Source organism: Rattus rattus, chromosome 11 (genome assembly GCF_011064425.1).
Source record: "Rattus rattus isolate New Zealand chromosome 11, Rrattus_CSIRO_v1, whole genome shotgun sequence".
Lineage (NCBI taxonomy): Eukaryota > Metazoa > Chordata > Mammalia > Rodentia > Muridae > Rattus > Rattus rattus.
This window is the reverse complement of record NC_046164.1, coordinates 13,149,253-13,162,961: the sequence shown is the minus strand read 5'-3', so window position 1 is coordinate 13,162,961 and position 13,709 is coordinate 13,149,253. Positions and strand designations below refer to the sequence as shown.

The 13,709-nt window shown below is 43.1% G+C and overlaps 1 protein-coding gene across 4 annotated transcripts in view; it reads left to right on the top strand.

The window, feature by feature from the left end:
* Mapk10 (mitogen-activated protein kinase 10) overlaps positions 1-13,709 on the top strand; it is a 270,635-nt gene that overhangs the window by 134,761 nt on the left and 122,165 nt on the right. For 2 of the 4 annotated variants that reach the window (XM_032915826.1, XM_032915829.1), the window contains exon 3: positions 4,963-5,034. The exons of 1 other annotated variant lie outside the window; for it this stretch is intronic. In XM_032915826.1, the coding sequence (XP_032771717.1) occupies positions 4,969-5,034 (66 nt within the window). In that variant the 5' untranslated portion in view covers positions 4,963-4,968. Of the gene's footprint in view, positions 1-4,962; positions 5,062-13,709 lie in introns of all 4 variants that reach the window. One more of the 4 variants, XM_032915827.1, reaches the window with a different exon arrangement.

Genomic DNA, 13,709 nt, shown 5'->3' with positions numbered 1-13,709 from the left:
GCCTTGCAAAGTTCCTCCATTGCCTAAACGAAACCAGGTCTGTTTTAGTCCGTGTTTGAAGAGATTGGAGGATGCCGACAGCGGCTGCTTTCATGGTCCACCTCATCGCCGCATGTAAACCGTACAATTTACCTCTTCGCTGTTCTGTCTGCCAATGTTTTCCCACGTTTTCGTTATTCAGTCTGCTGTCGCGGAGACATTGGGTGAGCTCTCTGGTGTGTGTGTGTAACCTGAGGGAAACCACGAGAACGTCTCTCCAGTGGATGTAGATGTGCTGGGTTGTATGACGTGCACGGGTTTAGGAAACAATCCTGTTTCTCTTAAGTTCGTTTCCAGTCTCACAGCTCTCAAAGTGCGTGGGCGGGCCCCGTCCTCTGCAGGCTCACCTTGTAAATCGCGAAAAAATCTCACTCTTTTCTGCTGCTTATCATTTGGTATGAACTGAGAGTTTGCTGTGGTTTCATTTTTATTACACATCATGCGTTTATGGGCATTTTTTTTTTGATAAAGGGTTTGCAATTTGTCTAGCTCATTTTTCTACTGGACTCTCTTGAGTTTTTCTTCATTGTTTTAAAAAGTACCCTGGGTTGGGGATTTAGCTCAGTGGTAGAGCGCTTGCCTAGTAAGCGGAAGGCCCTGGTTTGGTCCCCATCTCCGAAAAAAAGAAAAGAAAAATAAAAGTACCCTATATAGATTCTGGACACATTTTTCCATTGATCACCATCAGTGTTTTAAATACTCTCCCAGATTTGTGGCCAACTTAAAAAAAACCCCATTAATCTTTTCATAAGCAGACTTAATAAATTTATACAGTTTAGTAATAATTTCCATTATATTTTGGCATATCTACATGCTATTTATACCTCTGGTTTTTATTATATTTCTTTTGTAATATTTATAATTTGTAATATTTAAAATTTGACCCTTTCTGAGGATTTTTAACCTTATTTGGATTTTTTTTTCTATATAACACGAGTTAAGAATTAAAAGCTCGTTGAGAATCTGAGATATTACCGTGTTTGCAAGTTTCCAAGGTAGCCCTGCCATCGTTTCCTGGGTAACGGCAGGTAGCACAAGGTTCTTGGACCCGATACAGGTTCCTCGCTACTCTCAGCAATGTGCTCATCCAGCATCCACAGTGTCAACACCCAGGGCAGCTTCTTGGCCTCAGTTTCCCCCGAGTGATGCAAAGCAGGTTGGAAAGCATCACACGTAGGTTAGGCTGACATCGCAGAGGAACATCGATCTTAGGAGCCGTAGGTCCTTTATATGGGAAAGGATGCATGGCTAACCCGTATCCAAGGCAATTACTGGTTTTCACGCTCCTGGAGACTGATCGGATCTCCTATCTGATCTGCTATCTAGCCTTCCTTGAGACTGGAACGAAAGTAACTAAGGCTTCTGTCTGCAAAGCACACACACACATGCAAGCGTCCCACGCACAAATGCAGAATAAGGAATAACTGTCTTCTTTCAATAAATAGGGGCTGACTTTCCTTCCATGGGACTGACTGCTTATCTCATTCATGACTCAACACACACGGTTTTTCATTTCCCCAGATGTCCACAATGCAGACCTTCACATAAACTGGCCTCCATGCTTGTCTCTGTCTCCCTCTGGGCTCTTAATTCTATTCAACAATATGCGATTCCTACAATAATCCTGTACTTCCAGCAGGATGCCTCTCACCGAGCCGCACGGGTACCCAGGCTGTTCTTTATTAGCAGATCTTTTTATCCCTTTACTCTTCCGTATATGGAAGATGAATGCACCTCAAAGTCCGATGCTTAACACTATTCTAGCAACTCAGACCTTGTTTCCGGATTATTCCGCTGCCTTATCAAGTCGCTTTAAAATTTCCTCGAGCGAGGCTTTTGCGGTTTTCGCCAGTGCCACCTCCCGTATAGGTAGATGGCAGCTTGCTTCCCGTCCTCTGCCTATTCCCTTTAAAACTTGGGGTTGGGGGATTTAGCTTAGTGGTAGAGCGCTTGCCTAGGAAGCGCAAGGCCCTGGGTTCGGTCCCCAGCTCTGAAAAAAAAAAAAACCCAAAAAACTTGATATTCTAGGCATCGGCGGGTGAGGGCCAAGCAGCAGCTTTTGCTCTGGGTGTCTCTGTACCCACACCAGTGTTCTCAGCTTCTCGGAACCTTCCTTGTCCCCTTTGAGCCGCTTAACTATGTGTTTTAAGATCTTTTATGCTTCCCATCTAACGGTTTTTTTTAGGAGTTTTGACTTCAGAGTGGTTTTCGGGATACCTCATCAATCATGTGCCAGCAACAGAAGTTGTACCTCCGTGCTCCGTTTTAAATCCTTTGATCTCACAGAACGTTGCCTTGCACACAACGCTGTTCAGAAATTGTGTTTAATTAAATGGGAGAAACTGTCAGCTTCTTCTGAGGCTGTCTCATCCCCAAGGAATTCATGTTTTCACTTGCCTTAAGGGTCGCCTCTCCTTGCAACCTTGCAGAATTGTTAAAATATTGCAAACTCACAGAAAACAGTATAATTAAAAAGCTTAATTCCCACTAAGACCAAACAGTTATTAATAGAGTGCCCACTTTTCTGTGTTCTGTAGTTAGATGTACTTAAAATACTGGGTGCTATTTTTTTTTGTATATTTTAAATCTTTATTTTTTATTTTAAATCTTTAATAAGGGAACTTCAAACTTGCTTCCCCCCCCACTGAAAATTTTATCTGTATTTATGCACTAAATTCGAATCCAATGGTTTCACATATTTCATAGAATTATATTAGATGTTTTAGATAACTTATTGGCATTCTGTCAGTTTCCATCACTGAGGTAACATGACTGAGAATAAGAATTTAAAGGAGATATGTTTCCTGGCTCACGACTTCAGAGATGTTAGCCCACGAGCCCGCGGTATGGGAGAACATCATGGCAGGGAGCATGTGGTGAGTAGGGAGGCAGAGGAAATGAGAGAGTGAGGAACAGGGAATAAGATACAGCCCTGAAGGGTACACCCACAGCAATATCTCTCCCCTTCCCAGGCCCCGTCTCCTTGAGTTTCCACACCCCTCAGCCGTCCATCCAATTGTGAATCCATCAGAGGGCTTATTAATTTATTAGTTTGGTACCATGATGTCCCAGTTACCTGAGCTGGAGATCAAACCTCCGGCACATGAGTCTACAGTGAACACATAGTTCTGAACCTAATACACATCAAAGTCCACAGTAAGCTTCCATACACATCCCCTTGAGCAAATGTTTGAGCTTTTTTTTTTTTTTAACTAGATGCCTAGTAGTGAATGAAAGTGTTATTTAAATTTTGTGTTTAGCCTTAACATTTTAGAAATATCCAATTCACTGTATCTAAACTATATCGTTGGGGGCCAGCCCCAGCACTTTTTTCTTTCTTCTGGTTCTCTCTCGAGGTAAGCAGAGGGGGAAGAACTTCTGTAGGGACAAGGCTTGGTCTCGAGAGATATTTAGGATTGCTGCTCGATCATGAAATGTTTACTTGTGTTAAGTCTAAGTCACTTCGCTGCTGTTTTAGCTGACCTGCCCATCTGAGTTCTGTCAGAGGCCAGAAGTTTAGCTACTCATCATGAAACAGCAGGGGCTTAAGTTAAGCACCCTTTGTTCTATCTCTGCAGGAACTGCTTGACTCTAACTTCTAGCCTGGTAGTCAAAGTTGCAGGAAGAAAAAGGGACACTTCGAAAAGTGATTTTTATCCTCTATTTCTAACTTCTTTGGTTCTCCGAAAAGTTTCAACAAAAATTCTCCTCCAAAAAGTTCTCTCTGTTCTCTTCTCCTAATCTTGCTCTCTTCCCCTGCTCTGATGGAACGATGACAATGCCCTTACTCCCAATGCCTTCACTCCCAGTGCCTTTACTTCTAAGTTCTCTCTAAAAGTCTTCTAAGAAAGTTCTTCTCTCTAAAAGGTTCTTCCTAAGTTGTTTCCTCTCTTCGTCTTCAGTGCTCATATGACTTTCAGAACACATGATCACGTGGTAAAAAGTTCACCACACGTTTACACATAAATTCAAGCCATGAACTGAGTAAGAAGTTTACAATGGAGTATGTTTACAAGCATATTCATTGAGAGGAGTATCTATCTGGCTAAACGTCCGTTATCTGATACCAGCTCTACAGGTTCATGGAGAGTTAAAGACCATAGCTAAGTTATCATTGAAGTTCTGCATAGACAAACCTAGTCAGTATTTTAACTTCCGCCCCTGTACCTATAGTAAATCATTAGTTCCCTTCTTATGATCTTTGCTTAATGATTTTACAACCTCTTGGAATGTTCTCTGAATTGTAGGTGCCCATTTGCTGTCTCAGAAGCAATTAACTCTTGACACTTGAAGATTGGGCGGAGTTCTCATTGCAGTTTTGACATTTGAAAGGACTTAATAGCACTCCTATTATAAAAGATCTTAATAACTACTAATATAATTTTAGGAATTCTTATAGAGTCATCATTAATAATCAAAAAGTCATCTATTTGTCTATGTAGCATCACCAAAAGACAGTCTATCCTCATTGTTCTGCAGGAATCTGTTTAAAAGAGTGGGCTAATACCTAGTGATTGTTAGATATATTTAATAATAACAGGAACAGCAGGAATCTTTCCCCAGGTGTAATGTCTTCGGCCTTGTCTAAAGAAGCATATCTGTCATTAACTAACTGTACAGACGGTGAGGAACCATCTCAGGAAGATTACCTGCTCATTTTTAGCTTCTCCTTGATGGTTCCTGGCACCATATGAGTATGATGCTATCAATCATCGTCGCTGATAAAATATTTTACCACATTGTATTATATGATATTTATAATTTGTGAAAAGTGCCCATTTACAGATACAGGTGAAAATTATGATGCATCTGTGTGTGCTGTTCATGATCTCGGTGTATAACGCATGTGATTATAAACCTAAACTATTAGATAATTAAAAGTTAGTGCCCTGGAAACTCATCACCCAATTTTGTTCCCTGTAGGTATTTATGAGCCTCCATTTCTTATACTACTGCAGTGAACCAACCTTGGATGTGAAAATTGCCTTTTGTCAGGTGTGTGTTCCTTACAGGTAAAACAAGGTACAGTACACTCCCTTGTATTTCACTTTCGCCATTCCATACTCATATGTGCCACACCAAGTTTTTATTCATCCCCAAAGGTTTCCTTTTGGAAAGCACAGTGAACACTTAGGTTTTAATCCCCATTTCTAGTTTATTGAGGAAAGCTTAGAAATGAAGAAACCTTTCTGAACGAGTTTATAAATAAATCAATCTATAAAGTGATTTCCAGTCGGATTTCAGTTGTACTTCAGCAGTTTACTATTTCTGTCCAAATCCTTGGGATGTGGCATTAAACCTTAAGGCACCAGGAACCCGAATGGCTCTTCTTTTTCTTAAGGGCTGAGGAGTCCCAAATGCAGCACCTTCAATGGCTACCTGTTGTTACTTACATGTGTCCTTCAGTTTAGTTTTACATAGGCTAGAAAATAAAATAAAAGAAAACCACAATAACTAAATGTCAGTGTCCAACAAGGGAAGGATGGGAAGGTAGCCACAATGGTTGATGTTGTGTGAAGTCAGTAACTCCACGTCCTTGCACTCATTCAAGCACTATAACTGAAAAGGCAGTTATTTAGGGCCTCTTGATACAGGGATTGTGTGTACAGAACAGTGTTAGCCTCAGACAGCTGTCAGGGTCTCAGTGCAGTCCTTGCCTTTACTCTTCAGCATTGCTGGAGATCTGGTAATTGTAGGAATTGTAAGCTAACCATATTCCCAGGGAGTGCAGAGAGCTGTGCTTGCCTCTCTCTGTGTGTACTTACTACTTCTTCCCACGGAGCTAAGCTGTGGACTGGGTGGTATGTACCCACCGAAAGCAGGCATAGGAGGCAACTATGTCTCCTCTGTTATTTCATACAAATCTCTTCACAGCAAAGGGGACAGTGTTTTGGCTTCACTTAGTTTCTATGGCCTGCATTCTCCCTGGACATGAGTGGGTGGGATCTCTTCTCTAACAAGAGTTCTGGATGCAGCCAGCATAGTCCGAGATGCCAAGGTACCATTTAGTAGACGCTTGCTTATCACCGAGTGAATTCCTCAACCTTTCTGTGCCTCAGTTTCCCAATTTGTAACTGGGAAAACAATAGCATCCCCCTCCGAGATTGTTCCGGGAATTGAACGATACTGTAGTTGCAAAGTTTTTGAAACACTGCTGGGATGAGCTAACTTTGTGAGAGAGTCACAAGCCACTGAATTTCTACTTACGATTCAGGTGTTCCTGTCCCTGCAGGCTCTGAAGGTGTGCATGACCGTAAGAACTCACACAGTTCCACCTCTCCAAGCCAGATTCATGCATGCTACTGCCTGGTTCTACATCTCAAATTAGATGACTAGAAAACATGCAAAACCATACTGATTCAAAGCTAATCCCTGGTTAGTATGGTGGTATACACTATGGAGGCTGAGGCTAGGGAACCATGAGTTCAAGGTTAATCTGAGCTACGTAAGGAACTTTGCTCAGAGACAATAAAACACCAAATCTTGCTTACCTCATTCCTCTCCCAATTGTCTTTGCTCCAATTCAGGAAATGCTGACTACATCTTTCCAATCAGAACAAAACCAGGGCGTCATTTTATGGGCCTTCCCTCATGTCCAGCGTGTCAGCAGACTCTGCTGAATGTAACCCAATCTATACCTGTATTATCACCATCTCTTACCATTGTTCTACTAGCACTCTGCTCCAACCCACCCCTGCTTTTGTTGGAATTACTGTAAGAGCACCTGTCCTTGCCAGCCCTAAATGATGTAACCTCAGATCACCAGTAAGAGTGGCCTCCGAGTTATATGTGTTACTAGAAACAAGACAAATCTTCCCCCAGCATCTTTCAAAGTCCTTGAATCTCATAGGAGATGCCCCAATTCCCCCATTTACAGCCATAAATTTAACACTCTGAAGACTGCTCCCCCAAGATTCCCCACTACCTGACTAGTTTCCTTGCTGCTGGAGACCAGTCCTGGTGATGACCAGATCCTGCAGAAGGATAAGGAGTTGGTTGTCTAAGGAGAAGTGAATTGGGCACAGTGGTCAGAAGGAATCTTGCACTTAAATGATGACAGTCAGGGTGCGTCTATATTTATACAGAACTCAGTAGGCAGGGATAGATTCATGTTGTTCCAAAACATAGATCAGATCATTTTTGTCTCTCTAGACGTATTTCATTCCTCTGGGTCATAAATTAATCCTCATTGATAATCTGTGACAGAACAGTTATCTTTTACAATAACTTCCCTCATCAACCAATTTTTTTTAAAGAATCTAGAGGCATATTTTGCCAAAGCATGACAGCCCCTTCTCAGGTTGGGAGCTCTTACAGTTTCAAGGGCAGTAGACAGAAAAAACATCTCCAAGCCACCCTGGGCAGATTGTCATGTCCCAAGCAGTGTATTATGAACTTTTAATGGTCAGACTGTTAATCATTATTAGGCCCAAGTAAAACCTTCAGTCCAAAGCTTCTGTGGTTATTATTCAATTTCTGCCATAATACAATGTGTATATCTTTGTAGAATTTACTTATTTGTCTAATCTTGGTATTCTTTTGTTCCTTGGGTATACAACACCACAGCAACCCTGCACAAGCTAACTTTTCTAAGAAGGGGAGGTCTAAACACTTATTTTTTTTAATCACTTGTCCACATCATTTTTGTCTATCAATATAAGGCTCTGTGTAGAGAAGACATTACTCTGGCCAATCTAGCTTTCTTGCTGTATCTTTTCCTCAAGGGGAATACTGTGTGCAGCCCCCAATCTTACATGCATGGAATCACATGAGTATATAGGAGGAAGAGGCTTTTAGTCTGATATCCGCCGACTCTTCTAGCCTGCTGAATCTTGTTGACCTTTTAAAGTTTACTTTGTTGATTATCTTGTTCCTGAGAAAGTACAGGGACAGATGTTCTAAGAGTATCTTGGAGCCAGAGCCTCATAAGGAAATCTCTGGTGTCTTTATTTGAGTCACAACCTTTAGAGCATAAGGAAGACCTTCAAATAAGATCAGAGAAGGATATCTCTCTAAAAGCAGGAAGGGTAGCATGCTCAAGATTTTCCTGGGGAAGCTTAGGAACAGTACTCCTGGAGAAGGCATAAATGACTCATAAGAAATTCCTCATCAATCTAATATCCCCAAGTTGCATTAAATATTAAAATTAAATATTAAAAACATCTCAAGCCTGCACTACATGGAGATCAAGACCAAAAGTGGAAGACCACATGACGGTGATCTCATCACTCAGCTCGGCTTGGCTGGATCTTGGTCAAGCGTCTGTGCTGGCTTTATGACTTTGGCTATTCCCATTAGACATGGCTGTGCCACCTGGCTCTCTTTCCCACACACTGACCTTATTTGACTTGCTATGTGTGTGGCTGGTGTGACAGACCACTTCTCTTTTCCCACCAGAAAAGGCTTTCACACGCACTTGGCCAGAAACAGTGTTTTAGACTCTTGCTAGAGCCAGTTCACACCAGTTCACAGAGATAACTGTTCATATCTCTTCTACCTCATGGGCCCAGGGATGTCAGTTCCATAGCCCGAGATGTCTTGACAGGAATTTTACACAAGAATGACTTGATACGATGAAGTCTCCTATCTTCTTCTCCCCATTGGTCTCAACACTTCTGAGCATACTCTGAGATTTGCCTCTCGCTCATTCACAATAGTATTTGACATGGAGTCCACAAAATAAGTGCTCTGTGAAAGAACAAATGAGCAGTGTTTCAGTTGTCTAATCAGTTGCAGCTCTGATCCATCTTGGGTGGAAAATGAACATCTAGCGATAACACTGGCCAACAGAACTATTTTCTTAGTGGTAGTACATGCTCTAGTTACTATCAACTTCTCTCTTAGTTAGGGTGTTGCTGCTGTGAACAGACACCATGACCAATCCAAGTTTTATAAAGGACAACATTTAATTGGGGCTGGCTTATAGGTTCAGAGGTTCAGTCCATTATCATCAAGGCGGGAGCATGGCAGCATCCAGGCAGGCATGGTGCAGGAGGAGCTGAGTTCTACATCTTCATCTGAAGGAAGCCAGGAACAGACTGAGCATCCTCAGGCAGCTAGGAGGAGGGTCTCCAAGCCCACTCCACAGTGACTCACTTCCTCCAACAAGGACACACCTTCTAATAGTGCCACTCCCTGGGCCAAGCATGTTCAAACCAGGATATTCCACTCCCTGGCCCCCATAGGCTTGTTCAAACACATGAGTCTATGGAGGCCATACCTAAACATAGTATAATAAAAAAAGTAATTTAGTCCAACTTTCCAAGTCCCCATAGTCTGCACCAGTATCAACAACATTAAAAGTTCAAAGTCTCTTCTGAGATTCATTGTCACAGGTGTTAACTCTTAGAAAACAAAACCAGTAAGCAACGCTAGCCGGATATGCTGTAACTCAAAAATTGTCAGTTAAACTCTTTCGAAATTTCAGCCATTTAAGAAATTCAAAATGGCCCCTTGCAGGTTGGGCTTATTTTCCAGCAAACAGCTGTATTCAGACACGGGTGCCGAAGTTTGTTTCTAGTGACTGTCCTCTTGGACAATGAACGGAAGCATGAACTATCTTACGGACTCTGGGTTATCTTGCTTAGACTATGGCTTACAGGAACACAGCGAGCATTGTTCGCATCACATTCAGAAAGCGGGAGACCGACCGCCTGTGTGCTCACGGCACTTGATTTCCTCCCAGTGTAGACATGGTACTGGGTAATACTACTACACATTCCTCTTTTGTTCCTGTAGCCTGGTGTCTGCTTCACTTGTCTAGTAATGTGAAGGCAACGATGTATCTATTCTCAGAGGCAGGGTTATCGGGGCGTGGGTACCTTCAAACCGTCTCTTAGGAACTTCTTTCCCAGGGCATCTCGCAGGCCTTCTCTATTCTGGAGTGTTTGTTGTGGCCACCAGCCAGGTGTGGTGGCCTTTTAACTTCCACTCCTATCTACTACTCGAAGATCTTCGGTAACCTGAACTAGCAATCAAAGGAGCCCACCATCTAGGCCTTGTGACCCCAGTCTGTATGTTATCATCACTCCATATTTTCAGTCTTTTAAATGTCTGTAAGAAAACCACAGAAACAGGGCTGGAGAGATGGCTTAGTGATTAAGAGCACTGACTGCTCTTGCAGAGGTCCTGAGTTCAAATCCCAGCGACCACATGGTGGCTCACGACCATCTGGAATGAGAATCTGAGGCCCTCTTGTGGTGTGCCTGAAGACAGTGACAGTGTACTTATATAAATAAAATAAAACAAACAAAAAACCTTCCAAAAATCCCAAATGAAGAATCCACAGGAATCATAGAAAATAAAAATTTCCAGATGCTAAACATTAACAAAAATATGTACATATTGTTTTAACTCAATTTTTATGGAATCATATTGAGTAATATGAGATTTGCTGGCTCTCTAACAGTATATATATACATTACTTATTACAAATTATAAAGTAATATCTCATTGCCTCATCTCGTTGTTTAAGGTGTTGCCACTAGGGGAGCTGTTGTTACATTTGGTGAAAAGTTTTCCTTTGGCTTGGGAGGCATGAAACAGATAACGTCTGTTTTCACAATGTGAATGGTAAACTAGAATGGGGCAATGCGAGGTGCTCAGTCTCCTGACCCTCCTGAAAACAGGACGTCTGCCGCAGTGCCAGTCTTGGCTGAGCAGAGGCTAAGCTCTAGAGTTTCACTTTGTGTGCTTTGGGAGCTCTGCTGTACAGCGGATGGATCAGGACTCAACCACAAACTGACTTACAGCGATCGGGAGCTGAATCTCCCCCTTCCCACCTGCTACTATAACCCTTCTCACTCCCTGAGGACTATCCTTGTCCCACGTGGGGCTCCGAAGTGAAGACAAGACCAGGGCATCTCAACCTTGATTCTCAAGCTCAATTTATTTTAATCCAGTGTACTGGCTGGTTCTGTGTGTCAACTTGACACAAGCTGGAGTTACCACAGAGAAAGGAGCCTCCCTTGAGGAAATGCCTCCCTGAGACCCAGCTGTAAGGCATTTTCTCAATTAGTGATCAAGGTGGGAGGACCCAGCCCACTGTAGGTGGTGCCATTCCTGGGCTGGTGGTCTTGGGTTCTATAAGAAAGCAAGCTGAGCGAGCCAGGGGAAGCAAGCCAGTAAGTAACATCCCTCCATGGCCTCTGCATCAGCTCCTGCTTCCTGTCCTGCTTGAATCCCAGTCCTGACTTCCTTTGGTGATGAACAGCAATGTGGAAGTGTAAGTTGAATAAACCCTATCCTCCCTAACTTGCTTCTTGGTCATGATGTTTATGCAGGAATAGAAACCCTGACTAAGACATCCAGAAAATGTTCAATACATAGTTTTGAGCCCTTAAAGGTGGAAAGTAAGGCAGCAGAGAAACACTGCCTCCTGAGTAGATATTTGTTTTCTTTTATTCCAAATGTAACTTCTCAGCATCCCCCATCCCTTGGAAGAGTATGCTCCTAGATTTGGTTATGTTTGGGCTATTTTAATAATCACAGTCATTAGTAATCTAACATTTATCCAACAGTTATTGTGTACGCACATCTAAATGACTCATGAATAGTTTTGAAGGGTTTCCTGACTTGGAGAGACCCTGAGTTAATAGTTGGTTGGGCCTGTGGGGATGGCTCAGGCAGGGAAGCTGTCAGTCACAAGCCTGAGGGCCTGAGTTTCATCCTGGGAACTCACAGAAGCCAGGCATGGGGGCCTGTGTTTAGAATCCCCAGCAAGATGAGAGGAGAAAGCTGGGCCCCGGGAACCACTAAGCAGCAGTCCAGCAGACTTAGGGAAGACCTAGGCCAGCGAGTGATTTAGGGTCAAAGCCCTGAAGAACAGTGCCCTGAGGTGTTCTCTGACCCTCATGTGTGCACTGATCAGGCATAGTGTACCCCATATACATACCCACCTGCACACAAATTCGTCAATCAGTAAGTCATACGTTTAGGTGGCCTTAGAGATTAAGCACTGGCCTGGTTTGTCTTCCTTCAGCTGTGTCACTGAAACACTTCTGCCTCATCAAGGAGATAGTCATGAACTTGCCGATTGCTGACTGCCAATAATCACTTCCTTTATTCGATATATCCTATAGATATTTTAACTAGCCTTATTTATACATTCTGCCTTGCATACATTTTATAGTCCATAAATATAAGCAACTGTAATCTGTCAATGTCCAGTATAAAGTAAAATGAAGAAAAAAATGACTAAGATTTTTTCCCCTTCATTTTGTCTGCATAGCCCCAAGTTTGCCGACGTTGGAGTTGAATTACGTCTTATTTTGGAGTTTGAGGGTTTAACAATTATACAAATCCTGATATGCTCCGTGTCTATGAGTTACTTCTAAAGTCTTATTTTTATGAGAGAGAACTAGAAAGAAAGAATGTGAATGAGAGACTGCAGGTGTCAGGCGTGCGAGGGGCAGAGCTGTGGGGGCTGCGAACCATGTGACGTGGGTGCCGAGAACCGGACTCTAGCCGTGTCCAAAGGAGCAGGGAGTGTCAATAACCACTGAGCTGTCTCTCTCCTGCCCCTTTTGGGTTTTATTTTCAATTAACACGAAACATTAAGAAATGGTAAGCAGTACAATTCGATGCTTCAGGACACGTGTAATGGTTGAATTACGGTAATAATCACACCCGTCACTCAGACCATTCATTCCCTCTCTCCGAAGCAGCCATTACAAACTTCTTAATGGCTTCTGTCGGCATGGAGTAGTTTGATTGGGAACCAAATTAACACAAGATTAAAAAACACAATCTCTGATCGCCACGAGGCGAGGAAAAGCCTTTTCACGAGTGTCTCGGATGCGTGTACTGCATACAGCAGCAGAAATGCACAAATGCAGCTACACACAGCAGTGGCAACATGACTCCGCCCAGGAAACCAGGTGCCAGACTTGGAGCTGCAGGATTAGGTGTGTGCTCCGGTCCGGTCCGGTCCGGTCCGGTCCGGTCCGGTCCGGTCCGGTTCAGTCTTGCTTTGGACATTCTTTCGTTCGCTGGCAGTTTTCCTACCTATAGTTCTCCTTGGTAGCTGTCCCAGGCTGTCGGGAATCTCCAGTATCCTCCGGTCTCTTTGCAGCTTAGTCTTAACGTCACAGCTTAATAAAAATGGGAGCTCAAAGCCTTCTTTCAGGAACTCTGACCCTGCCTCACGTTGCTTATCTTCAGTGGCTTTTTGGAGTTTGTATTCAAGCCTCCATGACCCGCAGAACTGTTTCCCTTGGCGAAACCTGTAACCGCGTGGACCATCCTGCCAAATTTCGCTGCCAGCTTGGATACAGTCTGACCCACTTTTTTTTTAGCAGAACTCTTGCATATTTTGCTAAAAATCCGTCCTCGGGAAGTCATATCCTTAGAAAGTTATTTCCCAACAGGAAATCCCTTCAGGAACGTTGTAAGTCTGGACTCTCTGGTTTCAAATCGTTTTGCATTTGTGTATGTTGGAACCTTGCACTTGTGGACCATTCCCTCAGAACGTCTTTCCTACTTTCCACGGAGGAGCGCAGGCTTTCTTGGTGATCGTTATAGCTTCTCTCTTCCTGTCTGCTTTGTCTGCGCTTCTGTTCTCGTTCACATTGCTCTGCTCTCCAGACTGTACAATTTCCATATCTTTCTGTCCTCCACCATCGAGCTGGCATAGAGAAATGAGCAGAGGCCACTCCACAGCCCCGGGATTT